Here is a 17399-nt window from a genome sequence, read left to right as displayed (position 1 = left end):
GATCAATTAGGTGCACTCACAGCAGCCAGCCGTGTTCCTCCGTCGTCTCCTGGGGGCGGGTCACCACTGGCCCCGCCCCATCCAGAAAGCGCCCTCTTAAAAGATTTCCCCTCGGTCTCCGAGATTTGACTGGAGTTCAGCTGCTGACCTCCAGTCCCTCGGTGGTCCCTATCAGCGATGGAGGGCGCCGAGGAGAACCCCGCGGAGTCTAGCTCCTCCGCCCCCAGGTCCGAAGAGCCTGCCGGCTCGGCCAAGGGCCGCGAGGTGTTGCCTCCCGAGGAGCCGGAGGGCTGCGCCCGGCCCCTGGAGACAACTCCTAAGAAACTTTGTGGATATCTAAGTAAGTTTGGAGGCAAAGGGCCCATCCGGGGCTGGAAATCCCGCTGGTTCTTCTACGACGAGAGGAAATGTCACCTGTATTATTCGCGGACCGCACAGGACGCCAATCCCTTGGACAGCATCGACGTCTCCAGTGCAGTCTTTGACTGCAAGGCAGACGCTGAGGAAGGGACTTTCGAAATCAAGACTCCCAGCCGGATTATTACTTTGAAGGTAAATGGGACAGCTTTTTTCCTTTTCAGCTGGGGTGAGATCCCAAGGCACGGCCAGGCGCAGGTGGGTGGTCACAGGAAACTTACTGGAACAACGATCACCGACCCTGAGCACTCCAGTGAACCCTGGGTGCTCAGAGTTTTGTATTTTCCAAAGTGCATTCACATCCATTTCCTAATTGAGTTCCCAAAACAAAGGCAGGGATGATGGACCCATATTACGGATCAAGAAACTTCTAAAGAGGTGAAGTGACTGGTCCGAGGTCATGCAACTAAAAAATGGTGTATCCCATAGTTTTTCTACTTCTCAGTACCGTATCAGAACTTTTACTTTTGGGCGTGGCTAACAATGCAGTTACTCTTAACTTTCTTACTTGGGGCTAAAACTACAGTCGAGATGTGAGGTTTGCAATCTTCTCTCAAGGCCCGGATTCTGAATCACTTTTCTTGATGTTGTGGCCAAGGGGAGAGAATGCTGAGAAAACTGGCAGAGATTTGGAGATAAACACTTAGGTTTCACTGATGAACCCACATTGTTCATCAAGGCATGCCGAAACCTGTTTTCTCACCAGTAGGTTTTGTTTTATCGTCATATTTACCTGAGAAAACCTGAAACAATGTGAAGGCCATGTGCTTTTGAAGTCAGACATGCTTGTGATCAAATTCTACATCAGCTACTTACTAGCTGTGTGACTCTGAGCAAGTTAACCTCATTGTACCTAAACAGTTTGTGAGATTTAAAACAAGGTGTGTAAGCACCTAGCACATCACAGGCACCTACAAGTTGTTAAATTAATCTCAGCACCTTGAATACAGACTGTCACATAGTGGCTCAATAAACATTTGTTGAATGAAGACACATAGCAATGGAAGCAAGGTCAGAAAGTTCATGTCATGTCAAGAGGGAGGGCCCCAGAACTTAACTGGAAAGACAGATGTGGGCTAAGAGTTCTAGGATTCACATTCATCAGAGACGGGTGTGCCAGGAGACTGTCTTCCGGTCCAGTCTCCACCCACCCTCGCACCACCCCACCCCATCTTCCCACATCTCCACCCTCACCTCCAGCCAACTGGGCATCTGTTGAGCCCACAACTTTAGTTCCCCTGTATGTGACCAGGCTGGGGGAATCTGCAAAAAATAATGCAAATCAGGAATTCCATGCCAGGAAGGCAGGCGTTTTAGGGGTAATGTGGCTTATGGGTCATGTCTTTCCTCCCACACGTTGAATGCTGTCTACACAGTCTCCAACATATGCCGTTTACTATTCCATTGACCCCTGTGTGTGTCTAGCACTGTTAGGCACTGGGATGTGGAGCCAAATCAGACCAGCTCCCTGGTGTTCAAACAGCTTAAGTCCTGGTGAGAGAGACCAACAGGGAGACTGGCATGCGAGTAAACTGTTTTATAGAGACACTATGATAAGTTGGTACCAGAAAGACATCGTGACAGGAGGGGTCTCTTCCACTGAGTAGGTGGGGCTATCCAGAAAGGAGGAGGAGGACGAAACGGGCGATGACAGGTTGAGACTTGAAAAAGGAAATCAGTTTTCTACAAGCAGACAAGAGGAAGAAGGATATTCCAGGCCAAGAGACCCCCATGAGCAAAAACAGGAAAACAGCCTGGAATGTCCAGGCAAATCCCAGAAGCCTGGGATGTAGAGGGGCCCACAAGTCAGAGTGGGAGAGCAGAAGCCTGAGGGCAGGCCATTCATGAGGTTGGCCAGAGAGCTTGGATTTTGTCTTATGGGCTGTGGGAAATTGTCAGAGCTTTAAGCAAGGAAGCACTGCGAGATTAGAATGTTGAGAAAGTTGTATGGCTATTGGGTAGAGAACAAATTAGGAGAAGGTAAGGCTGTGGCCCAGCTGTGGTCCATCAGGAGGTGGTCAGGAGAGAATGATGGCTGAGCGAGAGCTGTGGCAGTGGGAAGGGAGACAAATAGGGGTGGCTCGGGATGTGCGGGAGGAGTCAGAGCTGCCTTGTGCAACTGGCTGACTGCATGGTCAGGCCAGTCACTGATATGAGGGAACCCAGGATGAGGAGTCCATAGGACATGCAGGCATCTGTTGCCCCCTGTAGACTCTTAAGTTCCAAGAGGATAGGGGCCATGTGTGTTGGCTTACCACAGTGTCTCCCATGCCTGCCACAGTCCCTGACATGTATAGTAGATGCTCAATATACACCTGTCCAATTAATCAATAAAATAGGGTGTTTGGGTATGGACTGGGGCTTGTCACACAAGGTCATGGTGAAACCCTGGGCAGGGCTGAGATCTCTTGCGAAAAGTATATAGAAAGAGAAGAATGGTGGGCATGGTTTTATGTGACTCGATACCTCCGCAACAGGCTGAAGGCCTCTTTCATGAGCTCGTGCACACCTCACCTGTGGTCATCATGAGAGAGAGGCTTGCCCTGGTCACCCATAGCTTCTGCTGTTCTCATTGTTCTGATTGAGGGCAGCTCTGTGAGGCTCCCAATCCACCTGCAGTGAGCTGCCCAGCCTCTATGGCCCAGCTGATCCCAGGCCTTCTCTGTGTGAGCCACAATCTCCTGGCCGTAAATTAACAAATCTCTGGCCTAGAGGTGGGAGACCCAGGTTTTGGGACCAGCTCTACCACCACCTGCGGAGAAGACTCCAGAGCCTTAGTTTCTCCATCTGTGGAAGGGGCCTGATCACTCCTGCCCTGCCTCCCCGGTGGAGGACCCGGCAATGTAATGGATGTGAGAGTCGGCATTTGGACCATCTAGTGCTGGGAGACTAATGGGCGATGTCAACCATACCCTATGTGGGCTGCCTGGAGGGTGCACTGTAGTTGTTGTAGTGTGTGGATGGCTTTTCAGGTCCCAATCATATCCATGATTTCAGTGCCTCCCTCTAACAGGAGGGATTCTCCCCATTCCACAAGGTCAGCTAGGACGTTGAGATGCCACACGGGAACACAGTGATGCTACCAGAGCCCCAGCCGGGTCAGAATTTCAAAGCCCTCTCCCTCTCTCTTAGCATCTCCAAGTTCCTTTATCCAGTGAGCAGATTTTGAGCACCTGCTGTGTGTCAGGAACTGTGCTGGACACTTTACTTTCCTTACCTCATTTCACCCTCATAACCACCTTAGGAAATGAGGGTTATCATCACCATAGTACAGATGACAAAACTGAGGCCCAGAAAGGCTAAGGAACCTCTGAGTGGGGAGATCAGAGCCTGAGTATCTTCTGTGGCAAAGAAGCAGGTGGTGTTTCAGAGGTGGGCACCCATCCGCAGTGACAGTTTCTTTTCCCCTGGGAAGGAGAGAGTTGCCAAGCCTCCCATGACCTCCCTACGTCCCACACCCAGTGCCACGATGCAGGCACAGGGCCTTGCCAACTAACCCTTGTGCTTCTCAGGCCGCCACCAAGCAAGCGATGCTGTACTGGCTGCAGCAGCTGCAGATGAAGCGCTGGGAGTTCCACAACAGCCCACCTGCACCTCCTGCCACCCCTGACGCTGCCCTGGCTGGGAATGGGCCCGCCCTGCGCCTCGAGCTAGGTACCCAATGGGCTTGCCTCCTGCTTGCACACCCAGGGCTCTTGGTGACCAAGCCTTTACTCTCCTGTTGGGAGTGAGTGGGGGGAACCATCTGCTAAAGAAGCAGAGCCAGGGATGTGACTCAGGATCAGTTAGGGCAACAGTACAGCATCGAGGGCAAGAATATGAGCTCTGAGGCCAAGCTGCCTAGATTCAATTCCAAATCCTGTGTGGCCTTGGGCAAGTTGCTTAACCCTTCTGAGCTTCAGTTTCCTTTCCTGTAAACTATGCCTGCTTCTTAGGGTTATTATGAGGATTAAATGAATCCATACACCTTACATGGTTGGAACAATGCCGGCCTATTGTCAGAGCTTAAATGTCAGCTACTATTGTGATGATGACAGCTGTGGGAAGAGCTCAAGAAATGAAACTCACAGAGCTGCTACAAGGAAGGTTAATGAGAAAATACAGTTATTGTTGTCGCTTATTAGGTAAATGCTTTTGTGCTGTGGGTTGGGTAAATCAATGATTTTATCATCAATGGCCCCATAAGGCAGAATCTTTACCCCCATGTGGCCCACAAATGAAGTTTCTTGATCCCAAATCCTAAAACATCTCAGCATGGAGGAGTCTAGGAGCTCATACCCTCCCACCCACGCTGCAGCCAGGGTTATGATTGGCAGGTTTTAGAATTGGGACAGACAACCCAGAGAGCTGCCCCTGTGACAGTGTGGAGAGTGAGGTCCCAGCACAGAGCTGCAGTGTGTCTAACACACCGCAGCCTCAGTTGACAGGGAAACAGTGGGCGAGAGCAGGACCTGTGGCCGGGCGCTGCCTAGACCCCAGTACCTGGATGCTTTGCAGACTGAGCTCATCTGCCCTTAGCCTTCTCCTCCCCACTTTTCCTTCCCTCAGTAAATGGCCTTCATTTACCCAGTTGCCCCAGCAACTGGGAGCCCTCTTGCTCCTTCCTAGATCTCTGATAGTCAGTCCATTCAGTCCCCTGGGCTGGCGATGTCTGCCCTCTGGCCTGCACCTCAGACCCAGGCCCTCCTCACCTCTGTTGCCTTGGGTCAGGCCTCAACTGTTAGCTGGAAACCACAGCAGCCTCCTCTCTGATGTCCCCGTGTCCCAGCCTGCCACCTCAGACCCATCCCCTTCACTACAGCCAAGTGTGCTTCCTCAAATGAAAACCTGAGCTCCCCACCCCACCCCAGCTTCCATAGCCACCCACCATGTCCCAGACCCAGTCCCAGCTTTTTAGCACCAAACTCAGGCCTCATCCTTCCTCGTCTCCCCTCTGCCCGCTCCCCCGGCGCGCACTTGCAGCAGCACCAGAGGCATGTCTGCTCGCTCCTCTCTGCCTGGTGAGCTCTGGCTTAGTCTCTGTGGCCGAGCTCCACTGTCACCTCCTCCTCTGCCACCGCCTCTCGGAAGCCTTCCCGGACTGTGCCCCCTGGACTTGTATGAGCCCTCAACACTTTTTGCGGATGGTTCCAACAAGGCCTGTCACATTTTGTTGTAATTAGAGCATCCTTGTCAGTCTCTGCCCTCTGGCCCTGAAGGGCAAGGGTTGTGTCTTTGTCACCTGTGTCTCCCCTACCTGCTGCCCTGCCAGGCACAGTCGATATTTGCTGAGTGAATGTGTGAGTGAATACATCGAATTTTATCGTTAAATGAGGAAAGGAAAGAAAAGCCCTCAGTGTAATGGCAGGCACAGTGTGAGAGCTCAGTACGTGGGAGCTGGCCTGTAAAATTGTCACTGTGTGTATACCTGCATGCTGTCACTGTCATGATAAGTGCCTCTTTTTAGGGTCTATAATAATCATCCATAATTGTTTCAGAGAACTTGCTGGGGCTTTTATGCTTGTAAGGACTTTCTTTGAGGAAGGGTTTGTTTGCTTTTGCTTCTGCACCTCTGCTCACCCTCCACTCCCATCTGCCGGAGACTCAGCACCCCAGCTGTGCGGGAAACTGCAAACTGAGTTTACATGGTTGCCGGATCAGCTTCAGACTAGAAGCAACAAAAAGCCCTCCACCTGACAATTCCCGAGCATCCAGAATTGAAATCAGTAGAACTGGGTAATCAGAAGAATGGCTTCGGTTCAGCACACTCGGTCAGCCTCTTCTGGGCCAGCCTGTGCTGTGAGCATCAGGGGAGGGGAGCGATTGCCATAATGACCAGGCTCCAGTCTCCTGACAGGGGCACTTGGGGAGGAGACGCAGGAAGCAGGGATGTGGGCTTCTCCTGAAACCTCTCTTGTCCCACAGCCTGCCTTCACCCTCCTGGACCCAGGGCTCCTGTATAACCTTCCCTAGTCTACCCAGAAAGAAATTTCTAGAGTCTTGAGCAAACTGGCAGACCCAGGATTAGACTGGAGGCTGCCCCACCTCTCCAGTCTCCACCCTTCCTGGGAGGAAGCAGGGGCCTGCTCCCAGGGCAGCGAAAACCAACACTCTCATCTGACCTTGAGTCACAGACACATCAGCTTGTAAAAGTGTCTTACCACAGTCCTTGAGCAATATAGGCATGTTCTCTATAGCTTTTACACCTTTATTTTATACTTTACCTAAACACTGGTCTCCACAAGAGCTGAAAAGGATGGAGGGGAAGTCAACAAATTTATAATAATGTTAGCATGTTGCCGAAGTAGGACACAGTTTACAAAGGACTTTTTTAAATGTATGTCATAGAAATATGCATACCACTTACTGACTCTGTTCTCACAGTTTATATGCATTGTTTTCTCAGCCTCACAGCAATCTCAAGTAGTTAGTGTTATTCCCGTTTTTCAGAAGAGGCTCAGAGAGGTTAAGAGGCCTGTCCAGGGTCACACAGGAAGAAAATGGCAGCACTGAAATTTGAACCCTAGTCTGCAGACTCATTCCACCACCACCACCCCACTCCCCTTCAGCTTTGGAGGCAACTGGTCATGTGTCCAGGGCCCTTTGGGGAAACAGTGGCCCACTGGTCCAGGCACTTTTTGTTGGGTGATGATTTCTTCCTACTGGTGATGGGGCAACCTCTACAGCTCAGGCAAAAGAATTACAGGTTAATCCCGCTGAAAATTCTTCTTGTGGTCACCTCACTGAGAGTGTTTCTCTAGCCTGGAGAGGGGCCCAGAGGCCTTAGGCCAGAGCCTTGGGTCATCAGTTCTGTTTCCTACGGTGGCATCTGTCTGGAACCGAACCCACAATATCTCTGAAGTGTGCCTGTATTTTATGTTTTTACACCCACACCTTTTTTCAGATGTAGTGCAAAAATAAATACGCTCTACCCCTATGTTTTCACCCTCTCAGTAAGAGAGCTCCAAATGAGAGGTGTTGTCTGCTGCCCTGTTGTCCTCAGGGGCCGCGTGGTCAAGATGGTACCATCCCATAAGTGGCCTGAGTTCTCTCCCACTTTTTGTAATACTCAAAATTGACTTCTAAATATTTCACCTCCCTCTCTTATACCTCTGATAGTGTGTCCTTTGCTTCAAAACCTCCCTTAACATTAAACGTTTTGAAGCACTTGCTGTATGAGAATCATTGTTTAAACACTTGGAAAATGTAGAAAACTGGAAGAAAAAGTAGTCATAATCCTATCACCCAGAGACAGCCAGTGTTAACATTATGTCATGAGCTCCTATCTGCCTTTTACTTAAAACATATTTCGGATCATATAATAATATAAAGCATCTTACTTTGCTTTTTGGCACTCAGTAGAGTGATCTGAAATTTTCCCTGTTGTAAAATCTTTTTATAAACAGCTACTTTTGGTAAAGATATATTATTTTTCTGTTTTTAAAAGTAATTCATGTTTACTGTAGAATATGTAGGGGGAAAACCATAAATTATAATGAGCATATCCTGCCTATTTCTAATCCCATCATGTAGTTTTGACCACTGTTAAGATTGCAGAGTGTATTTCTTTGAGATTTTTTTTCTGTACAGTTGAGACCATACTACAATCCCAATTTGTTATATGGTTTTTTCCATATTATATCTCATCCCCATACTTAAGCATTCTTCATTAGCATTGTTTTAATGGTTGAGTAATATTCCATTGTGTGAAAAGCATCATGATATATTTAACCTTTCCCTAGATCTTTACGCTAGTTCCAGTTTGAGGCTAAACAGTACCAGGATGAACCTCTTGGCCCATTAAAGCTTTGTCTGCATTTAGGGCAACTTCTTTAGGATGGATTCTCAGATGTAGAAATATCCGCAATTCTGCAAACTTTTAAGGGGGTTTCCAGGAAGGCTGTCTCAGCAAAATGCATCATTTTACTGGTTGCAGCACATTTGGAGAAAAGCCTGCCTCTTTGGTGTTAACCTGGAAGGAAGGCTTGCCCGTACAGCTCACAGACTCCTGCCTGCTCCCAGGCAGACCTGAGCCCGTAGCACCCACCTGTCTAGTCTTTGCAAGTGCAGTGACCCAGTGGGTGACTTCCCTTTCCTTTGTTCCCCAGAGCAAGAGGAGGCGGAGCTGGAGGAGTTCCTGTGTCCTGTGAAAACGCCCCCTGGACTTGTGGGCCTAGCAGCTGCCTCCCAGCCAGTCCCTACCATGCCCTTGGCTCTTCAGAATATTTCCCTCAAGCACCTGGGAACTGAGATACAGTAAGTGCCCGTGGAGCTGAGGGGCTGGCCAAGCTGCAAGCAGCCCCTTCTTTGGCGCTTACAGTGATCAGGCGTGATTCCCTTGCAGGGAGTTGGGCCTGGGTAGAGGGTTAAGAGCTTTATTTTCAATTCATCACATCATGACTTTAAAATATTACATTTGTTGTTCTGATTTTTGAAGTAGTGCATGTTCTTTGTAGGAGATTAGGAACACCTAGAAAGGTATGCATTTACAGTTACCATAGTCCTATCACCCGGACAGGCATTCTTAGCATGTGCTATATCTCTTTCCCCGAATTTTCTATATTCATATATGCATAATTGAGATCATATCAACATAATGGGATGATGACTTCACTAAATGTCTACATATGTCAAACATCAAATTATTCACTTTTAATGTGTAATTTATTGTATATTGATCACATCTCAGTTTCTTTTTCATTTAATACTGTATGATATATACGATTTCCCACTGGCAGGCTTTGTTTTAAATAGTTTATAAAAAGTTAGCAGTGCCTGGATTTGTATCCTGGCCCCACCATTTATGGGCAGTGCTGCCCTTGGCAAGTTGTTTGATTTCTCTGTGCTTCACTTAAATTGTCAATAAATGTAAGCACAACAGTGCTTGGCTTACAAGATGTGTGTGTGTGTGTGTGGTAAATGGGTTAATGCATGTAAACTGCTTTATAGCTGCTTGGGGATCAGTAAACACTGCAATATTGTCTGTTGCTATTATTGTTGCTCTAATTGAAGGAATGGAAGCTTTTGGAATTCAGACTATTCTCAATCCTGATCCTGTTTGGGTGCTCACTTTCTGTGTAGACTTCAGACAAACTGGGACCCCTTAGAGGCAGAATAGATTGTTAACTGGACTTGGATTAGAGACCCCTGGCTCTGTGTGAACCAGGCATAGCGTTTCCCTCTGTTGGCTTCAGCGTTTGAATTTGCTTGGGTAACTAGCAGAGTAGTGATGCTCTTCCCAGGAGAGAAGCAGGTTTCAGGGAAAATATGATGAGTGTCCTTTAGGGCCTACTGGCTGGAGGTGGAACTACCCCACAGTGGGTGGAACAGCCTGGAACACAGGAGAGAGAGCTGAGCTGGAGAGAGAGACTTGGGGGGTATGGGGTGTGGTTGAGCCCCCAGTGTGAACAGACAAGGTGGATGCCCTGTAGGGGATCTTCCCTCAGGCAGAGCTGGAGGGACCTCAGTGCATGGGGAGCCTGCTGTGGCAGAAGGGACCTGAGAAGTCCAGCCACCCAGCCAGTGTGTGTCTAGGATGGTCTCCCTAAGATTAAGCCAGGTTTCTGCATAATGATCACCACAAACAGCAGAAGTGGAACAGAGAACATGCAGAGATCAAGAAGGAAGGAAGTTCCTGAGGATCAGTCAGTTACTTGTAATAACCCACAGAAATGCGAGGCAGTGTTGCAAGTGCCCTGGCTGCTGACAGCCCCCATAAGGCCAGGGTTGCCCTTGTCTCCTGCACCCACTGGACAAGGGGAAGTGTGGGCAGCAGTGACGCTCACCCCACCCAGCCAGTGCCTCTGGCTATAGTGACGTGCCCCTGAGTTCTCACCAACTCATGTGGCTTATGGTGTGTGAAGGTCATGTGATGGGCTCAGCATGGTGCCCCTCATGGTCATCATTCATACTAATATGGCCACCACTCTTTTATTTTTAAATGGGTAATGTAAGAACTAGGAAAAATAAATGACTAGCCCAAGGAGTCAGGGCTCTTTATTCAAGGTCAGGTGTTGGGAGTCCTGACATCTACTTTCTTCTGTGTTCTTAATTTAATTGATTAATTTTACCTTCCATCAGTCGGCTGTACTTTCCGTTAAAGTATAGTTTCATTATTTTCCTATTCTGGACCCAGCTATACCAAAAAACTGGATTTTGCTTTAAAAGTAAGTTTAAGATTGAATGATAGTTCTTTGAAAAGGTGAACGAAATTGACAAACTTTTACCTTGAAAGACCAGAAAAAACAGATTGAAATGACTAAAGTCAGGAACAAAAGAAGGGACATTACTACCAACCTTACAGAAATAAAAAGGTTTGTAAGGGAATACCATGAACACACACAAACAAAAACCTAGGACCAGATAAATTCACTGGTGAGTTCTACCAAACATTTACAGAAGAATTAATACCAATTCTTTACAAACTCCAGCCCTCCCCCTGCAAAAAGAGCAGGGAACACTTCCCAACTTACTCAATTAGGCCAATATTGTTCTGAAACCAAAACCACATAAAGAGAACGTTTTGAACACCCAGAGCCTTCACCTGTACTCCTTGTATCAATTTTGCCAGCAGGCTTTTTTTTTAATTCACCTTTTCACAAAGGACATGGACCTTCAGGAATCCCAGCTTTATGTAAGAATTTCAGTTTTAACTCCATATTTTGTATGGGTCCAAAACCTTGTTTTCTTTCCTCCTTTGCAACCAAGGCTCTAGGTTTCTGGTATCAACAGTTTATTTCTGATCACAGGGAAAAGAAAAAGTAACTATGTGTGGTGAGGGATGTTAACTAGACTTACTGTGGTGACCCTTTTGCAATACATTCATGCATTGAATCAGTATGTTGTACACTGGAAACTAATATCACGTTATACATCAATTACATTTCAATTAAAAAAAAAAAACCAGTTGATCCTTGGACAAACTCACGTCCTAGCCAACTTTCAAAATGATAATTCTGCAAACAAACACTTCAGAATTCAGCGTCATATAATAATACACATTTATTTCCGGCACATCCGGGTTTAACCGATACAAGCTGGGTTCCCCTGGTCCTGGCTCCAAGCCATTGGGAAAATCTAGGTCTACACATATTTCTCACTTTCCATGGACAAGCCGCTGAGGCATGTTCTTCAAGAGGGCAAGCCCTACATGCAAGCACATTTTAAACCTGTGTTTAACATCGTATCTACCAACAACCCTTCAGCCAAAGCCAGTCACATGGCCATGCCTGAAGTCAAGAGGAGGAGGGGGAAGTAGTCTCCTGTGGAGGTGGAGGGGAAGGCGTGAATATTTGCCCAGCAGTAATTTAGTCTCCACATTCATCTTCCTCTTTACTTCCCACTTGAATTTCACCTCGTTTTTTGTGTTTGATCCCTTCCTTTTTCTGGGAATTCAGCTAAATATTTTAAAAATACGTTTTGCATTTATCTATCATCTAGGTGTTTGTGGAGCAAGGGTTTTTTAGAGTAGTTTGCCCACCATATTGCCAGATGTTTGCATGGACCGTAGGGACCATGGAGCAAAGCCAGGGCTCCATCACAGTCTGCAGACCTTGGTATCCTCTTGTTGTTTGACCATGCTATTGCTGCCCTTTAAGTAAGTGACCTCCTCGTGCAGTCGTTTTCAAACTTTTGACCATGACCACAGTAAGAAAAACATTTTATTTTGTGGCTCAGTCCACATATATATAATTCACAAAATTTTAACCCTTCCTGAGTGGGGTGCATTCTGGTATCTTCTGTTCCAATTTTTAAAAACTAGTCATGATGCGAAACTGATTTTTCAGTCTACCAGTGGGTCACAACCTGCTGTTTGAAAAACTCTGACTTCCTGGACTCTTTTGTCATTTTTTTCTTTCTTGTTATTAATTTAAGAATATGTCTACTTTTATCCTTTTACTAAGGGTGTATAAACTCAGTCAGACTGCCTTTTCATCTGTCTCATTATGAATCTCTCCATGGTCTGCAGTGCCAGGCCAGCCTTTGGTGCTACCTGGCTCCTTCCTGCAGAGCAAACATCTGTTGAGCCTGCACTGCGTACCAGCAGGCATGCTGATAGGTGGGTGCCCAGTTCTTGAAGAGAAGATGCCATTACTCAGCCTAGACAAGTACTTGGTCAAAGGGTGGCCCATTCCTGAAGTGCAGTAAGCTCCTTGGAGCCTGTGAGGTGATCAGTGGAGGCTACAGAGAGAACAGATTTGAGCAGGGAAAGAAAGCAAGGGGAGATGGAGGCCAGGAGAGGTTTGGAACTTTTCTCAGCAGAAATAGGGAGCCACTGATGGTTTTTGAGCCAGGTAGTTATAAGACTGGATGAAGGTTTCAGGAAGTTAGTTTGGCAAGTCCATCCAACATTCATTCAACACATATGTAGTAAGTGCCCTCTATGCTTCAGGCACTGTTCTAGGCATTCAGAGGTTTTCAGTGAACAAAACAGACAAACATCCCCGCTCTCATGGAGCTTATGCTCCAGCAGTGGGGTTGGAGGCAGAGGAGTCAAGCTTATATTGTTTACAAGGAATATTGTGTATGGAAGGTGATATGTACAATGAGAAAATGAAAAGGAGAGGGTGAGGGTGACAGGAGTGGCTCAGGTGGGATGCATCGGACTGATCGGGCCGTGACTAGGGATGAGGATGCGGCCCAAGCACCAGCAGCGCCAGTGGGGAGGGCATTGAGCAGGATGGCAGGGCTGTCAGCCTCAGGATCCTCCGTTTTCCTTTCAGAAACACGATGCATAACATCCGGAGCAACAAGCAGACCCAAGGAACAGGCCACGCTCCCCCAGGAGAAGATTCCCCACTGAGCGAGGAACCCCAGAGTGAGGAGCAGCCCTCATCCCCTGACCCCGGAACCCCAGGTGAGCCTCTGCCCAGGTCCGAGCTGCCTTCAGAGACTGAGTGTGTGCCCTCTCTCCTCCCCGAAAACCAGCATTCATGCTTTTGTGTGTCAAAGGTGGAACTCTCCAGGTCACTCCTCCTCTCCTCCTGGGCTTCCATGGGTCTAGTAGCAATGATTCTTTTTTAGGGGGTGATAACAATACATAACTTAAAACTTACCACTTTAACCAATATTAGGTGTGTAGTTCAGTGGCATTAAGTACATCCACAATTGTGTGCAACCATCACCACCATCCATTTTCAGAAGTCTTTTCATCCTCCCAAACTGAAACACCAAGCAGTGATTCTGGAAGTAATAATGAAAATCTCTCTCACTTTTACTTTCTTACTTTTTTTTTGTTAATTTATAAGGAAAGGATATAAAAATGCTTTTCTGGGATAATTAAAATCAGATCTGACTGAAGAGGCAGAACAGACAACCTCATGGCGTTCATCCCAGTTATGATGTGGCACTTTATTATTTCTTTCACGAAATGTGGGTGACCCACAACATCAGGGGGTTTGACGTCTCTGAAATTGGCATTGATGCCCTTAGAACATATTTTAACTTAGAAACAGCTGGGAGAAAACGGGCTAATGTAGTACAGAGGGGTCTTAGGGCAGAGAGGCCCCCGGTGCTGGGTAGAGGTGACTCTAGAAAAAGCACCCCTTTGGAGCAGTGCCTGGAGAGGCCCCACAGATCACAATCAACAGTGCAAGAGAAAGTCAGTACTATATCAAATCAATAAAAATAATACAACTAGCACTTGTATATAGTGGCACTTTTTGCTAGAGCAACTCTAAGTTGTTTTTTTTTTTTTTTTGGTAACAGTTTCTTTAAGATGTAATTCACATACCATGCAGTTCACTCCTTTGAAGCATACAGTTCAGCGGCTTTCAGTATATTCTGTACAACCATCCCTGTAATCAATTTTCAAACATTTTTATTACCCGCAAAAGAAACCCTGTACCCCTCAGCCCTCAATCCCAATCTCCACCCCCTTCTAACTACAGGCAACCACTAAATCTACCTGCTGCCTCTATAGATTTGCCTATTGTGGACATTTCATGTAAATGGAATCTACAGTATGTGGTCCTTTGTGATTGGTGCCTCTCACTCAGCACAACCTTTTCAAGTTTTGTCCTCTAAGTGCTTTACCAGCATTAACCTGTTTAATCCTTACAACCTGAGCAGTACATACTGCTGTTCTCGTCATTTAATAAATGAGGGAACTGGGGACGGACGTGTGGGGTGACTCGCTCACAGCTGCACAGTGAGTAACAGAATACAATTCAGGCCAAGCAGTCCAGTCCCATACTGCTAACCTGAAGCCTCGTTTTCTAAGTCAGTGACTTTTCAAACTACATCTTTATTGCCATGAAACTTTGTGCCCATAAACAAAATCTGAAACACAAAGCAGATAAAAGCCGAGTGGAGGCAGGAGTGGGAGTTGGGCTCCCCCTAAGCTCCTCCGGGCCCACCCTCTTCCCTGCCCAGTCAGCACTTGAGGTGCTCCCACGAAATCCCGGGGCACTGATTGGAAACCACTGTCGTAGGCCTCGTTTTCCCCAACTGCAAGTTGAGCAGGGTGATCTTACGCTGCCTGCCCTCAGGGCTGGTGGATGGTAGTGTTATTAGAGGGCAGCAGGGCTCCAGGGAGCCTCCCAGCTCTCTTAGACCCTATGGCAGGAAAGAGAAAGCAGCATCGCATTCCTCTGAGCTCTGCAGGCTGCTTTGTACCTGCTCAACCGGATTTCTTTTAAGTTTGGAACAAGACCTGATCTTGTGCTCAACAAGGCCAAGGAGTTTCTGATTTTTGTCACCTACGAGAGTAGTTCTTTATCTGTTCAAGACTATTTGGTTGGTCCTTGGCCTGGTCCTCAGAAGAAAGTTGCTAAGTGATTCAGCTCATCCTGCAAGCCCTGCCTGTCCCCTCCCCTAGAATCTCATACCACATCCTTATTCTTAACATCTTAGTCCCAAATGATTGGGTATAACTTACTAAAATGTATATCAGGGGGAACATAAATGAGTATTTTGGGTTAGGAAATTTAGATAAGATCAAGAAAAAAATCCTACAGTGTACCAAAGGTGGGCAGCAGATGTGGCTCTGAGCTTCTCAGCAGCTAAGGCAAAGAGGGAAATGCATGTGTTTAGATTATTTCCAGCTCCATGAGATTAAACATGTATTTTCTTGGAAGAGGCAAAGCTTTTTCTGGCACTGAGGACTGGGGAGAATTTCTCCTGTTGGAGCCTCATAATGAACATGATGTGTATGATCTGTGTGATCAAAATTCTCAAGGTCCCTTGACCATATAGTCGGGCCATTACATGTCCCTGGATGCAGGCTGATGGCAGAGCCCTAAAGCTGGGGGCAGGGCAGGACAAGGCAGTCTGAGTGAGTGATTCTCGGATATTGGATTTGATTTAAGGATAAAATTTAGCACTGGTCAGCAAACACTGTCTGTAAAGAGCCAGATAAACAGAGGCATTGTAGGCCATATGGTCTCTGTTGCACGTACTCAACTCTGCCCTTGTGGAGTGAAAGAAGTACAGACATTGCACAACAAATGGTATGACTGTGTTCCAGTAAAACTTTATTTACAAAAGCAGGCTACCGGCAGATTTGGCCTGGGCTGTTGTTTGCTGTCTCAGGCTCTGGGGGAAATAAAAGGATACGGCCTTGAGACGTTCAGCTGTGGGAAATATGTCTCCTAATTTAGCATGAAATAAGAATCAGTGAGAGTTTTCTCACTGGGGCGATAATGCAGAATATATATTTTGTGCTCCTATCGAAGGACAGATCCATGTGCTTTGAAAATCACCCAGAGGGTAGAGGTGGGAGCCTGAAATAAGAAAAAAGACACCCTGCCTAGGCCTGTGCCCGAGGAGATGGCCACCTGGCAGACCCCAGCAGGGTATTACGAGATAGGCCATGTAGGTTGGGATCCAAGTTTAGAGGATGGGCTGAATGATCTGGCCAGCACAAGGTAAACCATGTTTACACAGTGCAGTGGTTCTCAAAGTATGATCTCTGGACAAGCTGTATCAGCATCACCTAGGAATGTTTAAAAATGCGAATTCTCAAGCCCCGCCCTAGGCCTATGGCATGGAAAGCTCTGGGAGCAGAGTCCCCAGTCTGCATTTTACTAAGCCTTCTAGGTGCTTCTGTAGCAAGCCCAAGTTTGAGAACTACTGAGGCTGCCGATCATAACCTCTGTGTTTTTCCTCTTGAGCAGGGAAGGACTCAGCAGATTCTCTGAAGCCTCCCAAGTCCTTTCTGAGCACCAATCTCATTCAAAAAGCCAAACTCCAGAGCAGTACCTTCCCACTGTTCACCGAAGGGCTCATACGGAACCGAACCGCCCAGGAGAAAGTATTGGCCTTGGAGCAGCAGGTTCTGATGCTCACCAAGGAGCTAAAGGCTCAAAAGGTAAGCTCTGGCCCCAGAGAAGCCCCAGGCTTCAATGGACCCCTCTGGGCCTGGAGCCTTTGGACAAGTTAGACATGATACTTTGGCCAATCTGTGGTCCTTGACAGTCAAACTGCAGGTGGCTAGAAATGCTGTGCTGTTGATCAGTCAGGGATGTGCTGTCACTCAAGCTAGGTGACAGAAGGCCACCAAGAGCAAGGTCTCTTGATCCTCTCCTGAAGGACTGTGCATGGTCTGAACCCCTACCCAAAGAGGGACAGTGTTTGGAGAAGTCTGATCTGGGTACAGGGTCCTGGGAGGGGCCACCAAAGGAACTGGGGGATCTTTGACCTGGCAGCTGGTAATGGGGTGCAGATCTCTGACGGTCTGTCACAGGACAGAGAAAGCAGGCAGGTCTGTGTGGCCCTGGGGCTGAGCAAGGCCCAACAGGGGACAGTGACAGGGAGGAAGATTTAAGCTAGAGAATAGAGAGGTTAATTATACTGGTTAAGAAAAGAACGAGCTTGGGGGGGTTGGGTACAGCTCAGTAGTAGAATGAGTGCTTAGCATGCATGAGGTCCTGGGTTCAATCCCCAGTACCGCCATTAAAAATAATAATAAAAATAAATTAATAAAAGAAAAGAACAAGCTACATGATTATTGTAGAAAACAGATCATATACATACACAGGGATTAGAATCATTCAGAAATCCTA

The 17399-nt window shown here is 47.2% G+C and overlaps 1 protein-coding gene across 3 annotated transcripts in view; it reads left to right on the top strand.

Moving 5' to 3' along the window:
* Window positions 1–16: 16 nt before the first annotated feature.
* The window catches only part of TBC1D2 (TBC1 domain family member 2), a 45685-nt gene continuing 28302 nt past the window's right edge, over window positions 17–17399 (top strand). Inside the window, exons 1-5 of one of the 3 annotated variants that reach the window (XM_010977468.3) lie at window positions 17–552; window positions 3930–4071; window positions 8505–8652; window positions 13119–13252; window positions 16512–16705. In XM_010977468.3, the coding sequence (XP_010975770.1) occupies window positions 178–552; window positions 3930–4071; window positions 8505–8652; window positions 13119–13252; window positions 16512–16705 (993 nt within the window). In that variant the 5' untranslated portion in view covers window positions 17–177. The remainder of the gene's footprint in view (window positions 553–3929; window positions 4072–8504; window positions 8653–13118; window positions 13253–16511; window positions 16706–17399) is intronic. The other 2 variants (XM_031450081.2, XM_010977469.3) reach the window with 2 other exon arrangements.

The sequence above is a fragment of the Camelus dromedarius genome, chromosome 10 (genome assembly GCF_036321535.1).
Source record: "Camelus dromedarius isolate mCamDro1 chromosome 10, mCamDro1.pat, whole genome shotgun sequence".
Taxonomy (NCBI): Eukaryota; Metazoa; Chordata; class Mammalia; order Artiodactyla; family Camelidae; genus Camelus; species Camelus dromedarius.
This window is presented reverse-complemented; position numbering and strand designations above follow the sequence as displayed.